At 35.6% G+C, this 18,197-nt stretch overlaps 1 protein-coding gene across 1 annotated transcript in view; it reads right to left on the minus strand.

Annotated features, from left to right (window-relative positions):
- LOC129951795 (uncharacterized) overlaps window positions 1-6,975 on the minus strand; it is a 28,678-nt gene extending 21,703 nt beyond the window's left edge. The window contains exon 1 of the mRNA XM_056064117.1: window positions 6,747-6,975. Coding sequence (XP_055920092.1) covers window positions 6,747-6,975 — 229 coding nt within the window. The remainder of the gene's footprint in view (window positions 1-6,746) is intronic.
- Between the last annotated feature and the right edge of the window lie 11,222 nt (window positions 6,976-18,197).

Here is an 18,197-nt window from a genome sequence, read left to right on the forward strand (position 1 = left end):
TTTCTCTTCGTCTTGCTATTGTCAAGCTCCTCACACAAAAAAGTAGCATAGAATGAAAAGAACCCAATCCAAAATATATGTACGTGCAACAACCACCAGCAGGAACAGCAGCAAATAACAGACTTTCAAGTTCTACACCGCAAAACAAAAACTCCCCATCTCCATCATCAGCATCACACAGACGACGACACCATACAATCGACAACAAGCCTTGCCTTGCCGCCATAAACTCAAACCGATCCGACCCCATTGTTCCAGAGTACTGCAAGTTTACTGCCATTGCCTCACATTGTGTCCCACCAACACATCTGCCGTAAGCTCGTCCTATAGTGGATTCGGGAACTTTTCCGGCTAACAATTTCGTCCTTGCCAATTGGAAAAGGAGAAAAGGAGCAATTTTAAGGTTGCTATTGTGTCTCGAGCTTGACTCGAACTCAATGTGACGTTCGACGAGGAACGGTGGTGTGGTGCTGGCAAAGTGCGAGACTCCATTTATCCACACGTCATAATGAAGAAGGGGGTTAAACCTTTTTGTTGATGCGGATCACGTTCCTTTGTCGAAGCGAGTAGAGGGAAAAAGCGATGAGTTTGGGAGAAGCATCTACTCAGTAGCATCCGAAGCAGCTAGAAGCGCGCGAGGGCGAACAAAATGACAAGGATCCACTCATAATTAATTTTTCGCTCGATTTGCCTTTTATGTTTAGAAAACGTTACATTTTCGAGAAAGGAAAAAAAGCAGGGAACGAATACAGGACCGGTAGGAAAAGCGGGTGACTTTTACCCTGCAGAGCGTCATCGCATCCTCAAACTCAAGCGTGTGCCTTCCGGGGCCAATATTGCTTTCAAAATATTTATGAGTGTACGACCGACGACGCCGATACAACATGAGTCGGGCTTTTTATTTCCATAGAACGCACAATATACCGTTAAGGGTAGCTTTGTCTAATTTTAGAAAGCGTCTGCTGTGGGTCTGGGGTCGGGTCGGTTCTCTGGCTTGTAAGTCCTTTGTTGTTGTCCCGGTTATGTCCAGTTACAGTTTGGTATCATAACAAGATCTCATGTAATTTATGCACGGGGATTTTTGAAGGATGAATTTTATGAGGTGAAATTAATGGATACAAGGTGAGAGTGAGATGGGGTAAATATTGTGTCTGATGTGTCTACATACGGGGGAGGTAATTGCAAAAGATGGACTGATTTCATACGATGAGTCATCGTGTCGAGATGAATTTTCTTCATGACAGACAACACAATAGTCATACATGATGTACCTTTTGGGTTGAGAAAATAAGTAGCGGTATGAGATCCGTTTTTAGAAATAATCCTGAAAATTGGGGGGTTTATATTTTTAGAATATGGATGACAAGACATAATTTTGAGAAATCAAAAACTGACATAGGATTAAAAGGCTTAGTCATTGAGATTGAATAAATTATAAATCCATTTTAATTTTGGGAATTCAGATGACGCATGGACAGAAATAAGTTTTTAAAATGTCAGTAGTAGAAAACGGCAGTGGCACGTCTTATTTCAATGATGTAAGCCGAGTTGTATTGGTAAAATATAGTGTGTGTACGTAACAATAGCAATAGATTAGACTTTAAGTTGGCAAACCTTATTTAAGGTATTCTTAAGAATTGTATTATTTATTAACCTTACTTTTGGTCTATGTCGAAAAGCCTGAAAAGATTGACTTCTTGTAAGATGACCATAAATCCTGTTACACATTTTTCTCTTAAAATAAGGAAGACAAATATCAAATAAGCAATACATGTTTTTAACTTCCCATAGGAAGTTATTTTAATCCGCACGTTTTGTCGAAATGAAAATTTTGACATTTCACGACGTTTCAAGGTCCGTATAGTCGAAATAAAAGTTTTTTAGAGATACGTTTCTATCTATTTAACAAAACTAGATTTTCCAACTAAACTAGGGAAGAATGGATGGAAAACTGGATGGGTTCAAAACGGAAGTATAGGATAGAAAGATCATTAAAGGTGCAGGACCACACCAGTGTCTTTCAAGCAGAAGTAGTCGCAGTCTCTGAAGCGACTAAAGACCTTTCTTCTCATAACTTTGTAAACAAAAGCATAGATTTTTTAATAGATAGCCCAGCAGCAATGAAGGCCATATCCGCTACAGTTACAAAGTCAATATTGGTAAGACAGTGCCGAAGAATCAAAACTCATTGGGTACTCACATGAGCAGATTATAGTTTTGGCCTAACGTGGACGCCTGCATGTTATGGCTTAATTCCACGGTGGGCCTCCGACACTGTCGGGGTCGAAGGAAAGCGTCGACCATCAGCGCCTCAGGGAAGCTTTTGCTACCCCAGTAAAATTCTGTGAAAATTATAAGGCATGCTCACACCCCTTGCTGAAGAGTGAGACCTATCTAACTCCTCTTGTACCCAGGGTTCCTAGATCTTGCCAGAAACCCTGAATACCATTCGTTCCCGTGAGTTTTCGTAACCACAGCCACTACAATACTCCCAGCCATGGCCTATCTCTTAGATAGGCTGGACCCAGACGACCAGTGACAATGAGACATCGGAAACGACCAGGCCCAGGGGCTCCTGTCTCCCGTGGTACCAGAATATAGCTTCCGCAACCTTTAAGGTCACTTCTAGAAGAGTCCCTTAAGACTCGAGGCGAAGCAACCTCAGACATACACACTCCGTTGGAGATCAAGGACGAAACCTACAACCCTACAACCGAGTGTGCACACCTCCCCCACTTGTATCACCCTATTTGCACTCAAACACTCAACGAGTAGGCTAGAAACAAGCACGAACCAGGCCGTCAATTCAGCAGCAGAGACTTCCTGATGGGGAGCACGATCAAACCATGCACTCATCCATACTGCGAGCTCCCAAAAACGACGGAACGCGACCAACACTACAACAGAACAGAACACAAAACGACTACCACTGGTTACAACTGCATAGTTCACGCACAGGTCGCAGTCGCTATGCACATTGCACACCCAGGTCACCGCACTCAGTCAGGCATGCATTGCACGCAACTAGGTACGAGACCAAGTCATCCAAGCACACGTGTCAGGCACCCCACATCACTTGTCCTTACGCAATGGATCCTGCCCTAATATCCAGGTTCTCACCTGGAACAAAAGACGGTTTCAATATAGCAAAGGTACTATAAGTACAATAACTGACAGTGCCAGAGTCAGGCTGAGGCCCCACCTGCTCAATCCATCTGCCCGCCACTGCTAGAGGAATTGCCAACTCTCAAGAGACCCATACGGAATACCAACCAATAAGCTCCGAGTCAAGATAGAACTGAAGAGTCCTCCTTTCGTCCAGAACCCAATGAAAGGAACCCTAGGGAATACGGACTCAAAAGAGTTCTACCCGACAGAGCACCAGGGGACCCCATGAGGAACAAAGCTGCACTGTGCTATATACTGACCCTGAGCAATCATTCAAGACTTCCTACAAGGTCTTGAGTCTAAAAAACTCTATCAGCATAGACGACTAGACTGTCAGTCGTGTTCCACTTCGGGGAGCAACCGATAGGAAGTTATTGTAATGGGTCCGATTTGTCAAGTTCAAAATGTTGACATTTCTCGACGTTTCAAGGTCCCTAGAGTCGAAATAAAAGATTTTTAGAAAGATGTCTGTGAGTGCGTATGTACGTACGTTCGTACGTCCGTACGTTCGCGACGTTTTTTTTTTTTTGGTTAACCCTAAATATCTTACGAACCAAAAATGCTAGAGACTTGAATTAAATTGTATATAGTTTATTTTAACGTGATATCAAAGAAGTATATTTTTCAAAAAAAATCCATTGAACGTTTTTTTTATAAGTCATAAAAACTGAAAACAAAATTTGTCACCTCCAAAATTTTACGACTAAAATATGATTTCATCTTCAAAATAATTTTGTGCAACGAAAAATAATGTTTTTGACATCTGATAAAACTTTGAGAAAAATTGAATTGACAGATTTTTTACAAAAAGTAAAACTCTAAAAAAAACAATACTAAAACTTGGTAAAAATTTACTTTCGACTCAACAAGCATTTCAAAAATTAAAAAAAAATTAGCTTCAAACTTATTTTATTACACAGAAAATCTTGTTTTCGATATTCATTAATTTTTTTACAAAAAATAAAATCTAAAAAAAATAGTACGCAAATTTTTTAAAAATTGATACGAGCACATATAGACAAACTTTTAAGCAAGACAACTCGACAGACGGGATAGGAAGTTATCAGTGTGGGTCGCATCCCAGCCACTTTTTTCTTAGTTATTATTAAAATGTTTTTGGAACTTATTTCTTTTCTTTCTTATTGTTTTTTTTTTATTTTAAGAAATAAAATGTTTAAATCAATCAAAATCAATAAAATTATTTATGAGAATGTTTTTAAGAAATCGGATAAGGCAATCGTTTAGCAAATAATTTGGTACATTCAATCCCAAATAAAGTCAATTATGGAACGAAAATTAGATCTGAATGTCAAGTATATACAAAAACAATACATTTTATAGAAAATGTAGTAAACTTAGTTTTCAGATGAAAATTCTTATAGTAAGGTGACTAAATGTCACTGAAATTCATCCAACATTTTATGACATCTGCCCAATCGGAACAGAAGCTCCTTAAAATCAGCATTCGTTTCAAGAGAATTTTATTTTGTATGAGCGCTTTCCGGCCAGTTAGTTTTTAACTTGGTAGCTCGCTTAAATTTTTTGAATCCTGCTTCAAGTTGAAATGTGCCTTCCGCAACTTCGCATCGAAATTAACAACTATAAGAACCTTGGTCGAAGTATTGGGTTGACGCATACTTACAGAATTGTGTATCAAGATGTGTTTTTGAATGAGCTGGTTATGGATTTCGTAATTTTTGAATTTGACAACTGTTAAACTCAGATGTCATTTGAAGTGTCATGTTATTAATTTATTTAAACTTTCTACAAAAACGGTAGATAAGATAGATAGATAAAATAATTTTATTTTGAATTCAATCATATTTATGCCGGTTTTCAAGATTAAATTTGACAATAACTTGTTTTCTGCCAGGTTCAAAAAAATGTATTTACTTTAATACAGCAAAGCTAAGTATGTTAACTGAATTAATTTATTATAAGACTTCGATATTTAAAAAATTTGTTTAAGTAGTTGTATAGATTTTGGTAATTTAAGCCATTTAAGAAATTGAGGAATGTTGATCGTTCTAGCATTTCGCTCCCTAGATATTTTTTGCTGTATCCTTTAAAAATGGGACAAACACCAACGAAGTGATACGTATTTTCTGTAGCATCCATATTGCATACAGTGCATTTGCCTATACAGTATCATAACGAGAAGCTCTTGCAATTAAGTTAAGAAGACCACATCTTGCTTTAAAGATAAGGTTTATCATGTCACGGGGGTTGTTATCTTCAAAGTAGTTTGGGACTTCAGAATAAAGAAAGTTGCAATATTCGTCATGGTATTGTGTCTGGAGTGCCTTTCCTGTAGACTCAACCCACATTTTGCATGGAGCTTTGAAACTGAAATCTATTTGGATTTCTTGGAAAAGGCCTGACCATTCCTGAATCATAATTTCAGATAGAATTCGTTCAAGACGATTACGTGGCATAGTTCGGAGTATTGTCTGGCAATCACAAGCTTCTCTTTACGAAGAAACGCTGAAGCTTTTCAATTTGGTCGTACTCTTTGTATCCCCAAACCTGCGCGCAATAGTGCATCATTGATTTTGTGGCTGCTTCATGTACTTTATATTTAGCAGAGTGGACAACGTATTTATTTCACTCAAATTTAGATCATGTCGAGTTTATGGAGTTTTTTGATGCAGCGAGACGTTTTGATAGGTGTTAATACCATGACATGTTATAAGTGAAAATAACACCGAGATATTTATAATGGTTTGATATTTTTACCTCGCCACCGTTAAAGTACCATTTTTCAGCTGCCGCCCTTCTGCCGCCGCTCCTAAAAATTACAATTTCGACTTATTAAGGCTGACATCTAAGTTCCACTTACTGCAGTACCTGCTGAAGCTGTGGATAATCGTTTGTATGATATTAGGTCTATCAGTGAGGAGAACTATGTCATCCGCGTATAACAGGACGTTTATTTCCAAATTGCTCACGATAAGGGCCCAGTTGGGAGTTCGCAGTGAAGGTCCTCAAGAAATAACATGAACAAAAAGGCACTCAGTACACATCCTTGCTTGACTCTTTTGGTGGTCTCGAAGAAGCTTGTTGTACTCTTTCCATTCCAAACTGTTGCTGACGTGTCAATGTATAGGAATCTTAAAACGGAAGCCATTTTTGTTGAGATACCTAGATTTTCAATTTATAAAATAGTGCATTTCTATTAATGTTGTCAAAAGCTGCTGACAGATCGACGAAGAATGCATAAAGCTTTTTTCTCTGACTCAGTTGAAGCTGAGTAATGCAGGATAGGTTGTAAACTTGGTCAACTGTACTATACTGACTTCTGTATGCTGCCTGGTACTCATTAAGTATTTGGTTTTCTTCAATCCAACTAGTAAGTCCATTTAGCAAAATTGTTGTAAATATTTTGTATAGTGTGTCGAGAAAGGAAAGCCCTCGGTAATTTGGAGGAAGACTTGCATCACCTTTTTTGTAAAGGGGGAAGATAATTGATTTCTTGAAGGATGATGGTATAGTTTCAGTATCAAATATATCTCTGAGCAGCATATGAATCTCTTCTATAAATGTAGTACTAGAGTTTTTGTAAAACTCGTTTGGAATACCATCAATACCGGGTGCTTTGTTATCCTTTGATGTTTCTATCGTTAAGATAACTTCTTCCAGTTCTATTTGATTATCTAGCTTTTGTTGATAAATGGTTTCAAAAGTAAGTAAAGGCATCGCAAATTGTGTTGAGGCTAAATTCGATGTGCCACAGAAGTGGTTCAAAAGCACATCTGCAGATATTTCTATGCCGTTTGTTGTTGATTCTCCACGAATTTCTCTAGCCATTCTTCACCATTCTTTTGCCGAGGTTACAGATGCAAGTTCACGTGAGATTTTTTGGTAATATTCAAAGTGTTTTGCTTTTAACAGGGCTTTGTATTTTTTGTTTGTATCAGCATATTTTAATCTGCTCACTTCCAGGTTGTCTTTTTTAAACATTCTCAGTGCTTTTAGTGAATCTCTCCTAGCAATATGACAATGTAAGTCGAACCAAGGTTTCATTTTTTTGAATTTTATATTGTGAGTGTTTGGCATTCCGTTTGCTTCATATATACATCTTGTTTCAATACTTTCCTCACGACAAACGTAGCATTTGCATTGGAGAATTTCTTGTGATGTCTGCAGATGCCTTAAGAGTAAGTAATAATGGCATATGGTCCAAATATGTTTTACATCCAACAGAAAAAGCACTTATGATTCCAACTGAGTTGTAAGATGGACAGCAGTAGTCTATTACAGATGATCCTCTGCTTGACACAAAAGTAAAATCTCCATTTTTGTCACCAAAGCTTCTGCCATTAAGAATAAACGCTCCAACATCTTCTTAGAACTGAAGAAATGTGTTGCAGTTTCTATCGGTTGTGGAATCTTTTGAACCTCTTGAATCAGAAATTGGCTGCTGGGATATTGCTTGGATGTCTATAGAACCCATTGTGCCCATTCTGACATTGAGATCACCTAATAATATGAAGTTTTCCGACCTAAGCTCATCAAAAAAATGTGTTAACCTATTAAAATCACTAACCCAATGGTTGCAGTTTAGGAAGCAAGGCACGAAGCTGACGGTAGTTCCGAGAAAAGTTCCGCGCAGAATTGTAGTTCCATACAAATTTACGAAGTGTAGTTGATGCAATCTCTTACTGAATCCAAACAAACATCCTCCACTGGCTCTACTAAAGTTTTGATTTTTTGTTGCAGGAATCCATTGTAATTTAAAACCTTTGATATAATAAATGTTTCATATAAAAAAAAGATTTTTGAATTCAGAAATAAATTTAAAAAAGTTACATAATATTGATTTATTTGCAAGACCAGCTACATTATAACACAAAACCTGACAGACATTGGATTGCTAATTACTCTGAGGGAGTTTATGTGCATTTGAATTTTGATGCCTAGGTAAATCTAGGACAACCGAGTATGTGGACTGCGTCTTAATAAGGAGATTTTCAATAAAAGTTTTATCATCTAAATTTGCAGACTTAATTGTTCCTTCAGGTGTGCACTTGTAACGTCTGCTTCCATTTACTATTAGAGTCCAGCGTTTTATATCAAGTCATAGGCTGCTGTCAGCTTTTGCGAGACAACGTTTGACTTGTCTTAGGTGAAACCGTTCGGCTCTTTCATTTCCAGTCAGATTCTTGTTGATAGAAATTGATTTCCCTATTAAATTTTTTGTCGACGATAAAACAGCGTGACCTTCAGTTGAACTGGCAAGTTCAAATACAAAGGTTGTTTTATTCGCGTTAGCTGGGCTTATTTTTCGAACGCTGTTTGCCGTAGCAGCTACTCGAAGAGCTGAACTGCAAACTTCTTGAAACTTGGCTTTAGCTTCTTGAACGTACAAAAACGGTAGAACGCATACAAAACAAAAGTGGAATAGAATGATTATGGTCTTCAAACAAGCCCACCACGAAACCACGAAAAATCGGTAAAATTGTTAAAAAAAATTAAAAAAGATAAAGTCTTAACTGATGTCGTAAAGCCTGGCATCATGGTAATGATCGCTGTGAAAAGTATTGCTATAGCAAGAATTTATCGATTTCCTGAAGTTCGCAGCAATTGCTTCCGTAAATCAACGTTTTAGCGACACCTTTACTTTTTTTTCTGTGAAGCTACGCCCGCCACCGCGGGCCGATGCGCGCTGCCGCCTTAAATTGAAACTTTATAATTGAATGCCATTAATTTTTAATACAATAAAATTATACAATAGACATCAAATACATATATTTTAATATTTCAACTCAATTTCAATTCAAGCTGTCAATTCAAACGCCATAAGAGCAGAGAACTTTGCTGTCAAAAAAGATCTCTTTTTCTTCTTTAGCTCATCAGGCTTATCACAGAACTAGGGTTGCGTTTCTTTTTTTTTAAATCAGAGCTAGCTTAAAATGTACTCTATTAGCTTTGAATAAAATTACTGAGCAAATGGGATAAAGAGATGGAAGGGACTATAACTTGACGTTCGTTTCGAGTGGCATGGTAGAGACAATTGGAAAATTATAAAAAACTTTTGACAGCTAAAGTTTTCTTTGACAAATGAATCGTAGAGCTCTGATCAAACTCTGCTTAGAATGTACTCTACGTGCTTAGACTATGAGCTTAAAAGGAAAAACGCCTAAAGTTTGAAAATCCGATCACATTCAACTCGAGCTCTCGATTTCGATTCTACATATAAACGAAGTAAGTGTTATGTATAAACAAACTTTTAGGACTGTTCAATGAAATTAACCTATTCCGTTTAATGAAAAATTCTTTTTAAATGAAGTTTTAAGTTTGAACATGAGTATAAAGCGTGACCTACTTTAGAATGATTCTATATAAATATAAACGATAAGACCAAGAAACTTCGAAGGTACATTTTAGCTCTGTTTCCTTCAAAATTTAACCCAATATCTGTCAATTATTTATTTAATTAATTTATCACAAAGTATAAAGGTGCACATTTTAACCCTCTTCTAAATCAACCACAACAGCTTTTCAAACAAAAAAGGGCCCACAAAGAAAAACTCAATATCTCAATATTTGTATTTGTCAATTGGCATTCTGTGTATTGAAAAAACCAATTTTCAATAAATTCTTAAAAACCTTTAACAAATAATCCAACTGCCTTTATTATTGGATTTATTTAGCTGGATGGCTGTTGTTGTTCTCGAGGCCCTTAAGCAATTTTCCAATTTGTAACTTAAAATCCTTTTCTATAAATACCTCTCCCGCGCGGCCCGGTGCACCGACCGACTGAGCTCCTCCGACAAAAATAATAATAACAATAATCAACAACAACTGTCATTCTAATTCTGAGCATTCCTGTTCCCGTTGCCGTATACCCGTTCACCAATTTACCCTTTTCAGAAGAATCTTTTGTGGTTTTCGTGTCAATATTTCAATTATGAATTCAAAAAGGTCTAACAATAGGGATCTGAGAACTATAGGTAGGTATAGGTCTAGGTACACCATTTTAAGCCTACCTGTTGTACCTTGTTTAAATACAGAAGCTGAACCTAGTCAGAGACGATGAAAAAAAAACTGTGTCTTGTATATTCAAATCTTTTGGAAATCCCTTTTTCCTTTGAAGGATTTGTAAAATTGAGTTCACCAGAAAGGCTGGTGTGGATAAAAGCAGTTGGAGATATATGAATAACACCATCCCAAAAGGCGAAGCCTTAATCAAAACGTTTCGAATTTGAAAACTCTTGACTAATCCGGTGATGGTGGTGTAGACTTTTGTGTAAATACAGCAAACCGTTACTTTCTTCTTCTTCCTATCCAATTTGTCGAACTTATACGCACATAAAGGAATCTATAGGGTGTACATACATATATATTATGTATTTATTTATTATAAGTTTAAAGGAAATTGCTGTGTTTCAAATGAAAACAAAATATCCTTTTTGCCTTTTGCGGGATATCCAATTTGTGACAGCTCTCGCACACAATTTGACTTTCTTCGTACATAAATTCTTAGTTTGGTTTTTGGTATGAAATGAAAGTAAATATCCAAAAGAGATTTCTTGATTTTGAATTTGTTTCTGAGGAATGAAAGTTTGTTTGATTTTGAAGTGTTTTTGAGAGATGGAGCGTGAAAGTTCAGATAATTAACTTTCTGATTGAATTAAAGAGGGATGTTGAAGTCAGTTATTTTTTTGTCTTGTTCTTTTTGAACTTTAATCAAGGTCTTTGAAGAAGTGCGAAGATTTTTGATTGGCTTTAAAATTTGTTTTGAGTAGGAACAATCTAACAAACTGTATGTAAGATAGAGAAGAATATTGTATATTCTTCTTACTCGACCCCGGGTTCTTAAACTTAACTTAAAGAGCTCTCCGATTTGTTTATAAAACACACTGCAGAAGAGAACCCTCATACATTTAAGAATTTGACATTTTTTTCTTTCATGCCACAAGCTTTCAGCTTGTTTCACCATTTACTCGGTCATTTTAGCCAGAGCTCATAGAGCACGCTACTGGTTGTCTGTCAGTTTTTTGACAGATCAGAATTAAGAAATTTATTTCTTTTCCATTGGATAAATTTTGATTTGGTGGGATAACATTCCCATATTATCAACTTAATTCAAGCTTCATGCTAATGTTAACTTAAAGCTAACATTGATGCTGATTAAAGGCAGTTTTGGAGACGATTGCCGAGATTTTGTTAATAATAAGCAAATACGCTAAATGGAAAACTTTAAGACGTTAAAAAAGAGGCTGGGATGCGACCCACACTGATAACTTCCCATTCCGTCAGTCGATTTGTCTTGCTAAAAAGTTTGTCTATATGTACTCATATCAATTTTTACCAAATTTGCTACTATTTTTTTTACATTTTATTTTTTATGAAAAAACGTACCTACTGTTGGATTTTTATATAAAAATTACTGAATATCGAAAACAATATTTTCTGTGAAATAAAATAAGTTTGAAGCCAATATTTTTAATTTTTGAAGTCGAAAGTAAATTTTTACCAAGTTTTAGTATTGTTTTTTTTTAGAGTTTCATTTTTCGTAAAAAATTTGTCAATTCGATTTTTTTTCAAAATTTTATCGAACGTTGAAAGATAAAATTAGTTTGAAGCCAATATTTCAATTTTTTGAAAAAATATTTGAGTCGGAAATTAATTTTTACCATCTTTTGTTAATTTTTTTTTAGGTTTTTTTTGTAAAAAAACTGTCAATTCGATTTTTCTCAAAATTTGTCTTAATGTTGATATTATCTCAAATTTTTCAAAAGATATTTGAGTCGAAATTATTTTTTTTAACAGAGTTATATTAAAACGACTTGATTATAACGATAGTAAATGACAGAATAAATATTTTATTGAAAAATATTTTCTTTATACATAATAGTCAAAACTTGATTACTTAGAGATTTTGATCGCAAGTATAAACTTAGCAAGTTTTCCAGCACCTCCACTCGAACAAAATTTACCTCAAACGTAAACCCATGTTATTAGAACAGAAATTATGTTTTTCGGTAGAAACTGGCTTAGTAAAATAATCTGCAACCATTGATTCAGTTCCAATTCCAATGAAAGAGATGTTCATGTTCTTCTTCTCACGAATAAAGTGATGTCTAACATCAATGTGTTTGGATCTTGATAAGTACTTGCTTGTCGACGCCAGATGAACTGCACTTTTGTTGTCGCAGTATATATTCATGACCGAGTTGTTAAAATTATGGTTCAGTTCAGACTCGAGGCAACGAATCCACATTGCTTCTTGAGTTGAGGCCGAAAGTGCCATATATTCGGCTTCTGTTGTGGATAATGCAACAGTTGGCTGATGTTTTGTCGCCCAAGACACGGCACCTCCCTGTAAGATACATACGTATCCTATGACAGATCTTCTTTCGTCACAATCGCTTGACCAATTTGAATCAGAATATATTTGAAATTCAGGATTTACATTTCTTGAAAATTTCAGTTTGGCCGATTTTGTCCCTAAAGAGTCTCTTGACAGCAGTCCAATGTTCTTTGCCAGGACAGTTGTTGAATTTGCTTAATTTGTTGACTGTAAAGCAAATATCCGGTCGAGTGCACTGTGCTGCGAATAATAAGCTTCCAATTGCTTGCTGATAAGGAATCTTAGCCATTTCTTTTTCTTCTTCTGAAGATTTAGGTGACATCTCTTTTGACAGTTTTATGTTGATATCCATAGGAGTCTTACAGGATTTGACTCATCCATGTTAAATTTCATCAGCATCTCAGATATATATTTTTCTTGATCTAGATAAATTCCTAAACAATTCTGCGCGGTTCCCAAAAACTTCATTTTGAACTCTTTCATCAAATTTAGTTTCAGATTTTCATAAAATGCTGTTTCGTTAGTGAAGATCAAGATATCATCAACATTTCTATGGAAGTATATGCAAGGATCAACTTGCGGACGCTTCAATTCAAGTTTTTGTAGGACTCGATCCAATTTGGTGTTCCAAACTAAACTTGTTCAGTTTCATCACTTGACCTTCTCTTCCCATCAAAAACCCTTTCGGTTTCTCAACATAGCGGTTAACTCGGTTTGAAGAAAAGCAGTAATAGCATCCATCTGTTCAATTCGCAAATCGTACCTTACTGACAATGCTATTAAATACCGGATAGAAGAGTATCTCACAACAGGTGAATACCACCACCAATCGAGCCTTGTATCGTACATTATCCATCTCATCTAGCTTCTTCTTGAATACCCATTTCGTCGTGATAATGTTGGCTCCAGCAGGCTTGTCGACACATTTCCAGGTATCATTTTCCTCAAATGATTTCATCTCACTCTGCATCGCTTCTATCCATTTTTCTTTGTCATCTCTGGATAACATATTTTCCATGTCTTCGGGTTCTTCAAAGATGTTGACAGTCCCAGCATTGTAAACTACTCTTGGTAATTTTGAGATTCTTTCGCTTCGGCGTGAGAGAGCAGATTCTCCAGCTTCTGGTAGGTTTGGATTATCTTCATCTATCTGCTGACTACCAACATCAAATTGCACGCTCAACGTTGAAACAAGATCGTGAGTTTCTGATGACGACGTTGTCACTGATGGATCTTCTTCGTTATCCCCCTCTTCAAATTCTGGATTTGATGAACATGACTCGTAGTCGTTTTCTATGACAATATTTTCTTGTTTCTCTATTGGATGTACCCCCACTACAGCTGTATACTTTGGAACTTCATTGGTGTTTTCATTTTGAATTTTGTAGTGAAAGTTATCCTCGTGAAATACAACATCACGGCTGATAAAAACATCTTTCTTTTGTAGGCTGTACAGACGGAAACCTTTGGAAGTATGCGAATATCCCACAAAAATGCATTTTTCGGATTTTGAGTCCAGCTTTCGTCGTTTTTGTTTGGGAATGTGAGACATCGCTGTACAACCAAAAATTCGAAAAGAACTAACATCCGGTTTGCGATTGCTCCATAACTCTTCTGGAGTTTTTTTAAGCTTTCTATGCGGTGAACGGTTGACAATAAAACTTGCACAGTTAACTGCTTCAGCCCAAAAAAATTTAGGCATTTTAGAATCACACAACATAGCTCGAGCCTTCTCTATAAGAGTTCTGTTCATCCTTTCTGCCAAACCGTTCTGTTCTGGAGCATAGGGAACGGTTGTTTGATGAACAATCCTAGACTTCTTCAACTCTGGTTGCATAGCTTTGTTTATGAATTCTGTACCATTGTCCGTTCGTAAAATTTTTATTCTGGATTCTTGTTGGTTTTCGACTTCGGCTTTGAATTCACGAAAACAGTTCAACACAGCATCTTTCGTCTTCATAAAGTAAAGAAATACCTTCCGAGTGAAATCATCTATGAAAGTAACAAAATATATACTTCCCTTTATAGATTTCGCCTCCATTGGACCACACACGTCTGAATGGATTATCTGAAGTACTTTTGATGACCTTGACCCTTCTGATAGAAAACTTGTCCGATGCTGCTTGCCTTCTGCACATGACAAACATGTCGACTGAGAATCTTGATTCAAAGCAATACCCTTAACTAAGCCTCGAGCAAGTAATTTCAAATTTTCTTGTCCCAAGTGACCAAACCTTCGATGCCAAACATTGTCCAGGTTACTTCTGCAAAATTAGCATTCTTATATGGAGCAGTATCCAACTTGTAAAGACCGTTTTAAGATTTACCATTTGCAATGACTTCATTTGAAGAATTCATGACACGACGTCCATTTTTGTCGAAGATGACAACATTGTCATGATCCACAATCTTCTTTATGGATAGTAAGTTGACTTTAAATTCCGGGACATAAAGAGCATCATGAACAACAACATCACGGCTTCCTTTAGGAGTTAAAACAGTCAACGAAATGTCGTCCTTACTAACAGCATTCATTAACATGTTATTTGCTATCTTAATTTGACCTTGAAATGGCTTGAGTTGCTTGAAAAAATCAGGATCAGATGTCATGTGATCGGTGGCACCAGTATCAAAACACCATTCATGCTATTTGGACTCTGCATGAAACGCTGCAAACATTGAGCCACCTTTTTCTGACTACAAATCTTGTCCTTTAAACTTCGATAGACAATCTGAAGCGTAGTGTCCGACCCCACCACAGTTAAAGCAACGATATTTTCCTTTCTTGTCATACTTAGGCTTCCATTTCTTATGTGAATTGGGAAAACTTCCTCTCTTTGACAAAAGAGCACTATTGGATGATTTGGAATCATATTTAACGTCTTGCAGCAATTTCATTTTGATGGAATCTGCTGAAATTACTTTTCCACTGCAACCAATGCTCATGATCATCGGCCTATATTCATCAGGAAGACCTTTCAATAATAAGCTACCAACCCATTCATCATTTACTGCAAATTCTATTTCATTCAACTTCTGTGCGGTCGAATCGATTTGGCTTACGTAATCTTCTATAGAGGAACATTCTACCAGGACCACTGAGCATAGTTTTTGAAGTAAACCTATGCGCCTGTCCAGACCAGAGTCTTGAAAAAGATTTTGCAAAGCAGTCCAAACTTCTTTGGAAGTTGTTGCATTCTTAACATGGACATAAAGACTCTTGTCGATAGCCAGAATCATTTTGCAACGAGCAATCTTGTCCTTAGAAAGATCCAACTCAACGCCAATAACATTCTCGATACATTTCCATGAATCTTCAAGTTCTAGTTGGGTTTTCATGGCAAAACTTCATATTGACCAATTTTCAGAACCAGTTAGCTTCTCCATTTGATGGATTCCCAAAGTCTGTTGTACAGACATTTTTCTCCAGTATATGTATATATTCCTTGAATCTTGCTACTGTCCTGGGCCCATAACATTTTAACAGAGTTATATTAAAACGACTTAATTATAACGATAGTAAATGACAGAATCAATATTTTATTGAAAAATATTTTCTTTATACATAATAGTCAAAACTTGATTACTTAGAGATTTTGATAGAAAGTATAAACTTAACAAGTTTTCCAACAATTTTTTACCAACTTTCGTTAATTTTTTTTCGGTTTTTAATTTTTTGTAAAAAAAACTATAAATTCGATTTTTTTCAAAATGTTACTGAATGTTGTTAGCAATATTTTTTGAAAGATAAAAGTAAATTTAAGAAAATCAATTTTCACCAACTTTTATTAACATACGCACAGACATCTTTCTAAAAATCTTTTATTTCGACTCTAGATACCTTGAAACGTCGAGAAATGTCAAAATTTTCAATTTGACAAATCGGATCATTACAATAACTTCCCATGGGAAGTTTATAATAATAAATAGCAAATAAGTGCCAAAAACATTTTAATAAAAAATAGAGAGAAGCACTCTAACAATAATTTAACATTTATTATTTAAAATAGGTGGGGTGGTCCTTAAAAGAAAAATTAAAAATGAAGTTAAAATATCATAAAAGTAAATGCATACAAAATTAAAATGAAAAATCAAGAAAACATCAAAAAAAACCATTTGCAAACAATTTAATACTCTCTAATGAGGCTCAAGACTAAGGAGCCAATATTTAATTTGTTTCATAAATAATAAATCAGAAGCTTGCATCCTGATAGAATGGGGGAGTCTTTTGAACATCCGACATGAGGAAACATTACTAAAATTTCTAAATGTGATTGTTCAATATACCGGTATATAAACTTGGTTTTAAAAATTTCCATGTAAAATATAATCATCAATTATGCTAAAATTGAGATTACCTGTTCTCTTAAAGAAAAGTTTTAGAAAAACTAGAGTACGGGCGAGGCTTACCACATATTTTCTTCAGAACACTTTTTTTGCGAAACTAATAGAGTTTGTACTTTGTTATAAAATGAACTTACTCAACAAGTAATTCCATATTCTAGTTTCGAATGTAAAATGCCATAGTAAATTTGAAAGAGCAAACTATACTCAAAAATAAGATGTTTCTAAAAGCGCACCAAAAATACTGTATGATTTTCTGTGTGGTTATGAAAATTATTATTATTAATCACAAATACTTGAATTCTTTAACTATTTCTAATTTAAAACATTTATCATTACAGCTCATGGAATCCGTAAATGTTATGGACATTCAGTAGCATGGAAGAAGAGATCAGCACCAATAATCTTTTGGCCAGACAAACTGAAAAAAAACTCATCTTGTATTTAGAACTAATTATCAATACTCTGAAAACCAGACTTTAAATAAGAATAAGCAGGGATTCAAATTTATGTCAGATATAAGATTCAGAAAACTATTTGTATCAGAATAAAAACAAAAAATCCTTAAATGGCAAACTGAGTAAACAGTTAATGTATAACAACAAAAGTATTGGTCCTTAAATCGAACCTTGTGGAACTCCTAAATAAAATGTCTTTATATCTCTCCTTAACCAATAAAATTTCACTCATTGAGCTCTAATATTTAAATAAGATCTTAACCAATTGACTAATGAAACCTCGAAACCCAGCATTTCCAAGTTTGGCAATCAAAATTTCTTGGAGTCCAATACTCCGACGATCTTGCTAGAAAGTGATAAACGTTTTCGATTTGATTAAGGTTTCAAAGATTACAATTATGATTTATGTCAACCCTATGAGGTCTGTAATTTAGCTCTAGCATTTTTCGATCTTAAATATTCAACTCATCTCGTTTACTGTGAATTCTTTTCGAAAATAATAAGCTTCCGCCAAACAATGATTCAGTTTGCAGTATATCGTTTTTGACATGGACTCTTTAGCACGGTTCAGAGAATTTTGAAATATTCGTTCGTCAATTGCTGAGATGCAGTCATAGAATTCATCCTTGCACGAACGAAACTTATTCAAGGCTAAATTCAATGTCCTATTATATTTAGCAGCTTATTCTTGCCTATCTTTCAACGGCGTGTAACTACGCTGAAGTTGAATCATGAGTACTTTTCTTTGAAGATTGCTATCACATCTCTTTAAAACTTTGACAATATAGTCTGCATTTGCCTTAAGGTTTTTTAAGAAAATCGGAGGTAGGAACTGAACTGTTGCTCTTTACCACCAAAACTAAAGTACCGCCCTTCACGCTACCTCGACTCAACGGTCAAATTCTATCATT

The sequence above is a fragment of the Eupeodes corollae genome, chromosome 1 (genome assembly GCF_945859685.1).
Source record: "Eupeodes corollae chromosome 1, idEupCoro1.1, whole genome shotgun sequence".
Lineage (NCBI taxonomy): Eukaryota > Metazoa > Arthropoda > Insecta > Diptera > Syrphidae > Eupeodes > Eupeodes corollae.